At 48.6% G+C, this 12,397-nt stretch overlaps 1 protein-coding gene across 1 annotated transcript; it reads right to left on the bottom strand.

The window, feature by feature from the left end:
* Positions 1-1,830: 1,830 nt before the first annotated feature.
* CIAPIN1 (cytokine induced apoptosis inhibitor 1) lies at positions 1,831-10,450 on the bottom strand. The gene is made up of 9 exons (XM_005873519.2): positions 10,345-10,450; positions 9,971-10,145; positions 9,333-9,485; positions 7,855-7,931; positions 6,064-6,232; positions 4,307-4,380; positions 3,325-3,440; positions 2,576-2,657; positions 1,831-2,033 (listed from the first exon to the last, which is right to left on the bottom strand). The coding sequence occupies exons 2-9, from the start codon at positions 10,125-10,127 to the stop codon at positions 1,923-1,925; spliced, it is 939 nt and encodes a 312-aa protein (XP_005873581.1). The 5' UTR covers positions 10,128-10,145; positions 10,345-10,450; the 3' UTR covers positions 1,831-1,922.
* Positions 10,451-12,397: the final 1,947 nt, after the last annotated feature.

Genomic DNA, 12,397 nt, shown 5'->3' with positions numbered 1-12,397 from the left:
AACTGGAACCGAAGCATGAAAGGGCCCCGATTAAAGTCTTTCTGCCGCAGTCTGTGTCAGTGTGTCTGTCCCCCCAGGCTGTCACATTGCTGGCCCCTCAGAGAACATCTGGTCCTGCCCCATCCAGGTCAGAAAGGGAGCTGAGGCTCAGAGGTAGCTGGGGGCAGGCCACACTCGGTGAGGGAGGCCCTGGTGTGAGAGGCCTAGACAGGGGTGGGGCTGAGGTAAGAGCAGGGGGGGTGGACGAAGAGGCTCAGCAGACCACCCCCCTCTGTGGTGCATGAGCAGGGAGGGGTTCTGGGGAGCGTTGTCTGGGTTCTCTCAGGTCTCTTGTTGGACCCCTGAAGTCCCCAATCTCCTCCCAGACCAGCCTCTGTGCTCACCTGTTACCTCTTGCCCGGTGAGGGGCTGCGCACACTTCCCCTTAAGTCTCTGACCCAATTCCACAGACGTTTCCAGCTGGGGAGCTCCCTGGCCTGGGGGTTCCTGCAGCCCCACCCCCATCTTGCCCACCTCTCACTGCAGAACCTTTCCAAGACCCTCAATGGTCTGCTCTCGACTCCCAGCGGTTGCCTGCAGTCCCTCGCCCGGGATCTCACATCACGGCACTGGAGGCCAGAGAAACCCTCGTTCTCTGGTTCTTCTAAAGGCCCAGCACTCGGGCCAGGCCCACTCAGGATACTCCTTCACTGATGGTCCCTTAGGGACTTCACGCCTGCAAACCCCCCCACTTCTGCCACATAATGTGATCTCGCCACAGCAGTGAGGGCCCGCCATGCTCACAGGCCCCGCTCAAACACAAGGGCAGGCATCCACCGGGCGTGGGGGGCTAAGGGGTGTCCTGGAACTCGACCCACCATAGGGGCTTCGCAGTCAAACTAGAATCTAGCCACACCCGTAACTGAGCTCCACCCGCCGGGACCAGGAGAAGCAAAAGCAAGCTTCGAGCACTAATACCAAAGAACGCTTTTATTTATTGGTAAGATAGGAAAATCCAGGGCTCTCAGACCCACACACTCTCCCAACTATTTGGCCAGACCCACTCCAAGTCTGTGAGGGCGGTAACGAGAAGGGTCTCCTGCTCAGAGAGGGGAACTGTGGGTTCAGGTCTCTGTCCTGCTTCCTCCAGCCAGGACTCTTCTAAAGAAGACCGAGAGGCCCGGTCCCTGGAAGGACCAGCCCCACTGTGCGGGACAGAAAGTTCTGTGGTGCAAGTTGAATTTGCACGTCTGTCAGACACCACAAACATCCCCTCGTCACAACTGATCCGTGGAAACACGAGTTTAAAGTCTCCAAAACAGAAAGTTCTGTGGTGCAAGTTGAATTTGCACGTCTGTCAGACACCACAAACATCCCCTCGTCACAACTGATCCGTGGAAGTACACGAGTTTAATAGTAACTGCAGATGAACAGAACACAGGTGCAACACACGAAAACACGGGTGGGGGTGAAGGGGTACAGGGACTATGATCACAGCAACCCGACTGACTCCCTTGGTGCCCTGAGGTGACGAATCCCTTGACTCACGTCACCAGGAACTGCATGGTGAGTAAGCCACCAACTCTGTAAGACACGTAGCGGCGCCCACTGAGCACAGAGTAGGGGCAGGGCCCTGTCACGGAGTTAATACTCGGGGAGCCTGGGCGCGGAGTGTTATGATCAGCACGATGACCCTGGGAGGGGGACCGCTCCAGGACACATCCGATTCCCTGACACTATGAAGAAACCGGCCCGCCCAGGTAACCGGCCCAGGACACCTTGGTCTTTTGATCCACAGCAGCACTACACACCCCTGCACCCCACAGCCGGCTTCATTCTGCCTAAGCCCCTCCCTGCAAACGGGTTTCGGAGAGAGGGAGCCCATGCAGAGACAGGGTCTGAGGCAGGAGTGGCCGGAGGAGCCGTGTGCCCGCGGGTCCCTCCTAGGCATCGCTGAGGTTGCTGTTGCTCAGGAGCACCTGCTCCCCGGGCTTGAAGGCTGGCATCCCGAGGTAGGGGCAGCTGGCGCAGCGGAAAGCGTCGCCCAGATAACACTGTGGACATAATAGTATATACAGTGATATATTGTAATATACTGGAGAGACCATCATAAAGGGAGCTTATGCCAGGAATAGGGGCTAGGACGGGATCCCTAATTTCATGTTATGGCCTCAGCGGCTGAAGGAAATGGCTGGGTGCATCTGTAGGTCCCCTGGGGGCCCAGACAAAAGAGTTTTAAAGATCTCTGGTCCTATGAGAACAATGGCCTAGAGAAGCTCCTTAGGCCATATTTCTATATTTTCAGCATTCAAGTACCAGCTGAGCTCAGCCGAACGGATGAATAACCTCAGGTTCACCAGGAAGCAGGAAGGGACAAAAATAAGAAACAAGAGCCCCCGTCTGGGCATGAGCATGCTGACCCTCTTAAGAGATAACTGTGCTGCCCCATGAAGACCTACATACATGTTCTCACGTGTTCACCGATTACTGAAATATTGGGCAGGAAGTTCCCTACAGCGGGAGCTAGCCTGGGTGGCGTTCAGGATGACGCCCGAGACCGCTAAGGATTTGGGGAATACTAAGCAACAATACTTACATTTCCACAAGCCGACTTGGGTTGGGAGCTCGTCTGTTCCCGGGAATTCTCTTTTTCCAGTTCTTCGGCAAGGCCACACGTGCTGGGGAATCAGCGGCTGATGAGTGAGACTGGCCACCACCCAGAAACTCCAAATCCTGGCAGTACCAAATGTACGCAGACTTTCCTCTTCATTCCTTCCCACTGACTTCCCAGGAGTTGCTCTGCGAGATTCTCAAAGAAGCCAGAGCAGAGGGCCCTGTCGATCTTTCTTCCCTGGGAGCCTTCTGAGATATGGAATATCCATCCTTCCTTGTCTACTCAGGTTGGGGCTTACTCTTCAGTCCTTCACAAATAATATATTGTCTGGAGATTCACATGTAGGTGGTTAAACTATCCACCTACATGTGAAAACTGGTTGAGCATCAACTTATGAATCAGTTTGATTCCCAGTCAGGGCACATGCGTGGGCTGTGGGCTCGGCCCCCAGTAGGGAGCGTGCAGGAGGCAGCTGATCAATGATTCTCTCTCATCATTGATGTTTCTATCTCTCTTCCTCTCCCTCTCTCTCTGAAATAAGCATGCAGAGGTGGCTGCTAAGGTACCAGTAATATCTCTGGTTCTTAACCTGGTGAGGCGTACCTGGGTGTTCGTTTTATTGTTCTTTAGAATGTACCTGCAGGAAGACTCTGCTGTAATTACACAGAGCACTGTGACCGCAGGGACGAGAAGCCTGGAAGCACCTGGAATCTGCTGCGGGCAGCACTCACCAGTTCTTGCAGGCCTTCCTCTTCTTCCCTTCTCCGCAGGAAGGGGCCCGCAGGGAAGCTGGGTCTGGCTTCTTCAAATCCTCTGGATCCAGCAGCTCATCTGAGTCAATGAGATCCTGGGGAGTGTTGGAAGCAGTTAGTGACACGGCCATACTCTCTGCTAAGGAGAGGTGGAGGTGGCCACAGGCGGAGGCAGCAGGTTTACCGCCTGTGTAAGAAGGCGCCCGCCATCCTCCTTCCGGTTGATGCTCACATCAGGGCTGAGCACCACAGAAGATGCACTAGGCTGTGAGGGGACTGGGAACCGATTTACACTGGGAACAGCTGATAGCTGGTAAATGAAAAATACTTCAATAAACACTGCCTTTATAATTATTCAAGTGTGTGGATACATTTCTGGGTCACCCTGTATGTATAAGAAGGCCTGTCAGGTGAAAAGGGGAATAAAATATTTTCTCTAGAATTCCAGAGAAAAGGGCCAATATGATACATATGTTGTGTAATTCTTTGATAAACGTGTGGACAGGTAACCTGTAAGTTCTACGAGGGCACGAGCCATAATCTACTTTGCTTGCCACTATAACTTCGATAGTTGGAGAAGTGAACAACTTTGTTGTGGAAGCACCGATCAAAGATGGAGTATTGCTTTGAAGACAGTGAGTGTCAGTGACTTGGCCAAAGGAGCCAATACAAACATTTCAGCTGACAATTCTTTTCAAGTTTGCACATGCCCACGAGCGTCTTTAATGTATCGCCTGAAGTAAGAACAAGAAAATCTGTGGGGGAAAGATGCTGAAAAGAAATGTCAAAGGCCACTAATGGGGAGGTTCCTCCTAATTGAGAAATGCCCGTGATAGGCACAGCCTCAATGCTGGGCTTTAAACACCTTCACACCCACGAGTCCAGAGAGGCCACTCCAAACCAGAAACACTCATCCCCAACGTGGGGCCTAAAGGAAACCTATCAACAGGTGCCGACTCACCATGCCCTCATCCTCCATGTCATTGGCCGAGAGGGTCCAGAGTTTGGCAGCTGCAGGGTCCACAGCAGGCTTCACTGAGTCCAACCAAAAAAAGAAAAAGAGCTCTATTAAGAAGCCTAAACAAACTACAAGCAAACCTAAGTGCTTTCTATTGAGACTGTGCAGAGAACATACTGGACTGAGAGTCAAAAGACACGGGTTCAAGGCCCAGCTCTACCACTTACAAAAGGCAGGACCTTGGGCCGATGGATCACTGTGATAGTCACAGAAGCCATCCTTTTTAAAAAAATTGTTCTGTACCAGACATTATATGAAGCATTTCACATACATCATCTCATTTAATCCTGCTAACAACCTTAGGAGGGAAGCCTCTGTCATCCTAATTGCATAGCTAGAAAGCAGGTTTGGACACTTAGGCCACAAAGCCACACATGCCATTCTGTCTAATGCTTTCACTTCCACTCTACATTGCTTTCTCCTCTTTCTCTTAGTTTCCACTCTCAGAACACGGACTAATGGTACTCCGTACACCTACTGCAGGTGATTGAAGATGAATGAGAATGTGACAAAAAGCATGATGAACACACAGCTTCAGCCTCACATAAACCTATTACACACAAGACAACAAGCTCTGGAGCTGATGCTGGCAGGGTAACAAATCGGTGGGAAAACCTCACACTTCCTGAGTTCCTCTACAGGACAGGAGAGCCCAAGAAGGACCAGAAAAGGGCTGAGATCCCAATTCAGTGTGAGGCCTGTCCTCAAATGGGCCTGGGGGTAAGAGCACCCCCTAGTGATCACTGCCACAACTGCATGCTCGGACCTTCCACTGGGCAAACTGCTCATCTGAGCTGTTCCCACCATACGGGACTATGAACCCAAAGGTTAGGATTCCCAAGGGTTTCTTGAAGGTGTAAGCTGGACAGTCAACACAGAGCTGTGTGACCGGACGTATACACCTTTGCACACCTCAGAGCTGGGACAATTTTCTCAACCTGGGCGTTAAAAAACAGCAATAGGAAATGCAAAGCAGGGTGGGGAGTGTAATTTTCTGAGCAGAAGAAATGTTTTTACAAGTATCTTAGGATCCTCAAAGGAAGAAAAGCTAACTCTATTGGCACAAAGGCAGAGGACACATGGGAAGAGGAACAGGGCACTCCTATCTATCATGACACCACCATGAGGTCTCCTGAGGATAAATATCAAAATTCTGGGGCCTGGAGAGACTTCAATAACTAAGCTCTGTGACTCAGGCCTCTAAAATCCGGAGGCCTCGCCCAGCCGGTGTGTCTCAGTGGCTGAGCATTGACCCATGAACCAGGAGGTCATGGTTTGATTCCCCGTCAGGGCACATGCCCAGGTTGTGGGCTCCATCCCCAGTAGCGGGAGTGCAGGAGGCAGCTGATTGATGATTCTCTCTCATCACTGATATTTCTCTCTCTCTCTTCCTCTCTCTGAAATTAATAAAAACAACAACATAATAAAATCTGGAGGCCTCAGTGGCCTCCAGTGCAGAAGGGCTGAACTAGATAATATCTATGCGTTAGTTCTGTTTCGATCTGAAAATGCCTAAGATAATAGTACAATAAGCATTCTTCCATTTTTAGAGGATTAGTCCTTCCTTAATTTCTTCCATTTGGAAATGACAGAAATTAAGGAAGGATTAATCCTCTAAAGATCTATCACGTCATTCAGATCTCTGGCTCAATTCCTAATGTGTCCTTCAGGCCTATTCAGACAAGAACGTCCAGTCTTACCCGAAGGAGAAGACTTCTTGGCAGTAGAAAGCTTAAGTTGACTAGAAGAACCCACTTCAAAGTTGGGTTTTTTGCCTGTGATTTGCACAGAGACCAAACTGTCGCTATGGTAACCCAGATGTTCTTGGACAGACTGTATCTCCTCAGGGCTCAAGGACTCCCGATGCAGCTGGAATTCAAGACATCAAAAGGATCAGGCCACACTCCTTCTACAAAATGATGTTCCAAGCCCACCTATATGGGTATCAAATCCTAATTTCTGTGTTTAAAGTCAGCGGTCACCAACCTTTTGGACCTCATGGACCACTAGTGGTCCACAGGTTGGAACCGCTGCTCCAAAGGTTTCCTTAAACCAGCGGTCACCAACCTTTCGGACCTCACGGACCACCGGTTGGCGACCGCTGTTTTACGTAGTACACAGGATAACAGCGGGAGTAACGGACATCACCTCATGGTCACATCAGCTTCTCACTGATCATAACCCTAGAGTGTAACTTTTGTCTACATTTTTACTTTGGGCCTATTTTACTTGGAGTTTTAAAACTTTCCAAAGTTTTAAAACATTATCAAATATCTGTCTATTAGGCATAAGGCACTGTGCAATTCATTGTGAGGGTTGGGTGAGTATTGTGAAGATGAATCAGACATGGCCCTGTTGAATAGGATCTAAGCCTGTAGCGGGGAAGCAGACCCACCATAAAGACAGTAAAATTTAGATCCTGAGAGGAAAAGAACCACAGGGGGAGGGAAATGCTTTCTATGTGCCTTGGGAAGTAGCAGCAGACAGTAAAAGTAAAAAAATGGGTGGGGGTGCTGTGTCATTAAAACAGTAATAACCTTGTGTCTAACAATTATAGAATGGTTAAACGAACCACAGCCCACCTGTAGCACTGACTACTGTTACATCATGAAGACGAACAAGGGATGATACACTGAGACGGGTAAATGTCCAAAAAGCTAGTGACTTAACAATGTATACATATGACCTTACTGACATTAAGTAATGACATATGTATATACGTGTGTGTGTGTGTGTGTGTGTGTAGCTGCAAATACATAATAAACGGTTTCCTCTGGGGAGAGACGTGTGAGCAAGGACTGGGATGTCATCACTTCATATTCAATATTCTTTAGCATTAACTGAATTTTTGTGAGCATTCCTTATTTTAGAATAAAAAACGGAAAAACTTAAACTAAAAAGAAAAATAAAGAGTGGGCATGAATAAATTAAGGTCTTCAGTCATGTAGCAAATCAGTGGTATAATGGCTCTCACTTTATTATTCTACCTCACACCTAAGGAAATTTCAACATCAGAGAAGAATGTAGAAATATAAATACCTCTATTTAATTAAAATATTTCTACTGAACTGTCAAAAATGGGGTTTCCCCTCCAACCTCTACCAGCCGCCCACCAAATATCCGAGGATGATCTAGGTGACTGCCCTTCCCTGGGGCCTAGGACTGGCGTCCACTAAGAGATCTGTGCTCCGCTCTGTGGCCTCAGCAGGCAGCACCACTAACCAGCACTGAGACCAGAATATGCCCCCCCCCCCCCCTGGGCCCCAGCCGAGCCTCTTCGGGGGGACTATCCAGAGGTTTTGTCCCTGGAGGCTTCATGGATCTCACATGCAAAGCACTTCCCAGCTTAGTTCCTAGTCTAAGCGAACTGACCACCTCCCCTTCAGGGCTGTTATTTCCCCGGTTCTCTCTGTATTGTCTACGAAGAGGTACGTACTAGGTTAGTGACCCAGGGTTAGGTTCCTGGCAAAGAAGGCTGTCCACCAACATACCTCTTTCACTTCCACAAGACCAGACAGAGTCAGGGCCGAACACAGCTTAGACGCCGTCTTCACTTTGCTATCGTTAACTGCCAAGAGGAAAACCCCAATCAGCAGCTTTATAGGTCAAAGCAGGAAAAATAATAAAGGCTCTATCCTGTTTGGGTCATCAGGCATTAGAACAATAATAAGCTTTTCTGTTTAATGTACATACATTTTGGTGATATTTTAATTTGACTTGGTTATTCAAAATTCTCTTACCAGTACTCTTAAGTTTCAGATAGTAATTCCATTATTGTTTCTTACAGCCCTCTGCTTCTTGGAAATACCAAACCTTCCAGGGTTGTTAGATAATGATTAGAAAGAGGCTTAGAAACTCTAACGTAACAAGTATCGTGTTATCTTTTTATACTTCTGACGAAAGACACTGTGTTTAGTCACCCAACATTTACATTCCCAGCAACGTTTTTATATCCCCACATAAACATCTTCATACACTTCAAAATATTTTCATTTCTATTGGTGAAATAAGTCATCACATTTTGATGCAAAGTCTGGTTAACAAATGTTAAAATTCAGAATTGAGTAACTCGTTGACACTTTACCACTTGAACAAAAAAGAGAGGTTTTTATTTCCTGAATTCCATCATAGTTTCCCATGAATCAATAATTACCTCATCACTCCCACATTTCCAGTCACTATATTTCAACTACAACTATGGATGTACAGGATGTTTAAAAAGTTCAGAGATGTTTCGAGAACCCATCAACCTCACTTCCCCCATGGTAACATCTTACACGATTCTAATACAATATGAAGACCAGGAAGCCGACATTGATAGTCCACAGAGCTTATCCAAATTTCACCAGCTTTACATGCACGTGTGTGTGCATATGTGTGTGTGGTTCTAGGCAATCTTAGCACACGTGTAGCTTAGTGTAACCAATTACCACAATCAAGATATAGAGTGTTCTCTGACCATAGGAGCCCCCGTACTAGCCCTTTACAGCCTCACACACCACCTCCCAGGCAGCCACCAATTTGTTTCCCATCACCTGTAACTTTGTATTTCAGGAATGTTGTATGAGCGAAATCAGACAGCATGTGACCTTTTGAGACTGGCTTTTTCACTCAGCATGATTCCCTTGGGATTCATCCAAGGGGTTTCACATATGAAGTTTGTTCCCTTTTACTGCTGCATGGTTTCCCATGGTATAGACATAGCAAAGGTTAACCGTTCGCTCACCTGCTGAAGGACCCAGCCATGTTCAGATAGGCAGTTTCCTTCTATTTTACTACCTACTGGGTCAGAGATCACACATTTCTTCAGATGTGTAGCTTCAGATTTTTTACAATAATGTATATCTAATGATAAGATCAGCTGTAATATTGATCTCCAAATGGTATCTCCTGCTCAGAGAGATGCAGCAAGCATAGGCACAGATGCAACCCTGTGAAAGTCCCGTCTTTCAGATGAAGGCTTCCTTACCTACAGCTGTCTCCACTGGCTCTTTCAGAAACAGACTTCCCCCAGGCCGAAGGATCCGGGCCATCTCAGCCAGAACCTCAGCACTGTGCAGAGTGCAGCTTCCAGGAATTGCACCCGCTAGAATAACGTCAAAGCTAGATTCTTTGTGTGCAGCTGAAAAGAAGGAAGACGGTGTCAGCAAACACCCGGACGCCAGGAGCTGTCTCCCAAGCCCTCCGAGCCCCCACCAAGGCCACGCCTGGCCCTGTAGAATGCACACCCACCCGTTCAGCAAATGCGATTAGATCACTGTTACTAGTAAGGGGGTAAGGATACTGCTGCCCTGCTCTCCCTCAGTCTTACTACTTTCATATCCTCTGATATGCTCGTGGGAAGAAGTCAAAGAGGAAGCTAAAGAGTGAGTGGCTTTAAAAGAAAAAGTGGCGTAGCTAAGAAAGAAACAAGAACATGCTATACAAATCAACCACACTCCTGAGTCCACTGTGTCTCAACTGAAAACAGCAGGGTGACAGGCCACTGCCATCATGTGCCACCCAAACAAAAACTCGGTTATCTTATCAGAAGTGCAGCACTCCCGTTGAAAGCTCCCCACTTCCCCCCACCCCGACCCTGTAAAGACAACCTGGGTAGGTACTTACATTGCAACAGCTGGTTGATGTTTTCCACAGACACTCGGCCCTCACTGCCGGTTAACGCCTGCAGCTTTTCCACCAGGTCTTTCAGAGCCTCCAGCGGGGAGGGCTTATCCCAGACCACCGCCACGGACTGGCCAGCCGAGACCCCAAAGTCTGCCATCCCTGCTGTGCTGCACACCTAAAACCACCGGGCAAAGGGGAGTCAGGACTGAGCAGAGACGAAAGTGCAATTTCACCCACGAGGCACCATCAAATTGATTAGAATCACAACCTAATTCTGACCGGGAATGCGGACCATGTTAGAGCATCTTCCTGTCAATACCAGTGTGAATAAACGAACGAGCCCATTATCCCAAGGTTTCATAACCCCAACATACCCCAAAAGCAGGTGGCTTCCTCAGAGCACCCTGACTTGGCAGTCAAGTAAAGAGCTTGAAGGCAGAAAGTTATTTCCTCTCTGATATGCGACAGCTCAGCTTGACCAGAATATATAACAGGCAGGACACTAATTAGGCAGAAGTATGACTCAGCAAGAAAGGCAAATAAATTGGCAGACACCCCAACCACAAGCTTAATGTGTGTGTGTTTTTAAAGAGACAAGTTATTAGGGTTGGCAAGTTGAATATTTTCCCTTTCAGCAAAATATGATCAATGTATCAGTGATCAATAGTATCTACTATGTCTTTGTTTAACATTTAGTATAGCCAGGGTGTTTAAAAACACATTACATACATTATCTCAATTGAATCTCAGAAACACCTTAACCTAGGCATTATTCCCATTTGACAGCCAGGAAACTGAGGCCTCTGACTTTGCCCAGGTCACACACTAGTAAGTGTTGTGTGGATATAGTAAGAGCTGGGGTTTGAATCCAAGTCCATATGACTGTAAAGCCAGGTCTTTCATCCTATGGAAATTTCCCCGCATGGGTCAACTTTCTCTTCCACTTGATACTCAGGCGAGTATAGAATGAAATCGGGTCAGGAGATAGCACAGTACTCAGTTCCTCCTTTCTTTCTTAAATATTAATGCCACAAACAAAAGAGGCTCATCTCAAGATAAATGGACAGAACTCAGGAAAAAACAAAAAAAACAACAACAACCCGCAGAGCAGTCCTTTATGGAACTGGAGAGATGGGTGTGAAATTTTAACATTTGGGGGGTTTTGGCTTAGGAGGGCTTCGCCCACACTCGTGCAGGGGAGACCAAAGTGATATGCAAAGACTCAGGTTGGCAAGACATGTGCAAAGCAGACACAAAGACCAGGCAGGGTCTGACTGCAAACACAAACTTGACAGAATGACTTGCTCAGCTCCTGGCACCCCTACTCCTCCACCGATCGTCCTCCTAAGGCGAAGCTTCTCTGACAACAGAAACCCCGGCACGGCTCTGCCAGGACAGTGGTTTGAGGGCAGTCCGTGACCTTCCGGGGTCACCCAGGGCTTGGCACTCCGTGTCTGAATGAACGCCACCAGCCTTTCCCAAAGCTGCAGATCCTACAAATCACCCAGGGCTGGTGTTAAAACCGGGCTCTTGGACGAGACCTGCATGCAATGAATGCATCAACCCTCCAGGAGAAAGGCCTGGGCATCCAACGGACCCGCAAGCATCCCCTGTGGTTCTTCCCATCTGGCAAGTTTGGGAAATAGCTGATTAGAACCAACTCATCACCTCGGAGCAGTGGTTCTCAACCTTCCTAACGCTGCGACCCTTTAATACAGTTCCTCATGTTGTGGTGACCCCCAACCATAACATTACTTTCGTTGCTACTTCATCACTGTAATGTTGCTACTATTATGAATCGTCATGTAAATATCTGGTATGCAGGATGTATTTTCATGGTGACAAATTGAACATAATGAAAGCATAGTGATGAGTCACAAAAAGAATATGTAATTATATATGTGTTTTCCGATGGTCTTAGGCGACCCCTGTGAAAGGGTCGTTCGACCCCCAGGTTGAGAATCGCTGCCTTAGAGGTTCAGGAAAACCACTGGCTCAAAAGTACAACCTGGAGGTTCCCCCAACGACCGAAACGAAACGCCTTCCGTTCGAGACGTGGGACTGAGGCCCAAGGTCACAACAGCTGGCTACGGGCAGAAGGGGGTCTCCCACCCCGGCCTCCGGGACCCCAGCCCCGGCGCTTCCTCCCGACCGCTGTCCCTGGGGCCTCGGCCGAGGCGGGCGGTCCAGGAAGAACCAGGGCCACAGCACCAGGAGCCCGCGGCCGAGCGGTCCGGCCCCTCACGCCGGATTCTCAGGGCAAAAGCCCGCCATGGTCCTCGGGGAGGTGGCCAAGGCTAGTTCCCACCAAGTGACACCACTGGGACGAGGACACGGGAGGGTCTGAGGACGAGGATGGGCCAGGAAGGGACGACCAGGGGAGGTCGTGTTCTTGGCGCCACCGAACCAGCGCTTACCTGGTACCCG

Source organism: Myotis brandtii, unplaced genomic scaffold, assembly GCF_000412655.1.
Source record: "Myotis brandtii unplaced genomic scaffold, ASM41265v1 scaffold411, whole genome shotgun sequence".
NCBI lineage: Eukaryota > Metazoa > Chordata > Mammalia > Chiroptera > Vespertilionidae > Myotis > Myotis brandtii.
Note: the sequence above shows the minus strand (reverse complement) of the source record. Positions and strands in the feature narration are given on the sequence as shown.

What these genes read in the sequence shown, in the direction of transcription:
- CIAPIN1 (XM_005873519.2), bottom strand. Translation starts at nt 10,127, where the DNA reads ATGGCAGACTTTGGGGTCTCGGCTGGCCAGTCCGTGGCGGTGGTCTGG. An exon ending in CAAGAAGTCTTCTCCTTCGG is followed by an intron (nt 4,381 to 6,063) that starts GTAAGACTGGAC and finishes GGTTGGACTCAG; the next exon opens with TGAAGCCTGCTGTGGACCCT. An exon ending in CCAAGTCGGCTTGTGGAAAT is followed by an intron (nt 2,034 to 2,575) that starts GTAAGTATTGTT and finishes TTATGTCCACAG; the next exon opens with TGTTATCTGGGCGACGCTTT.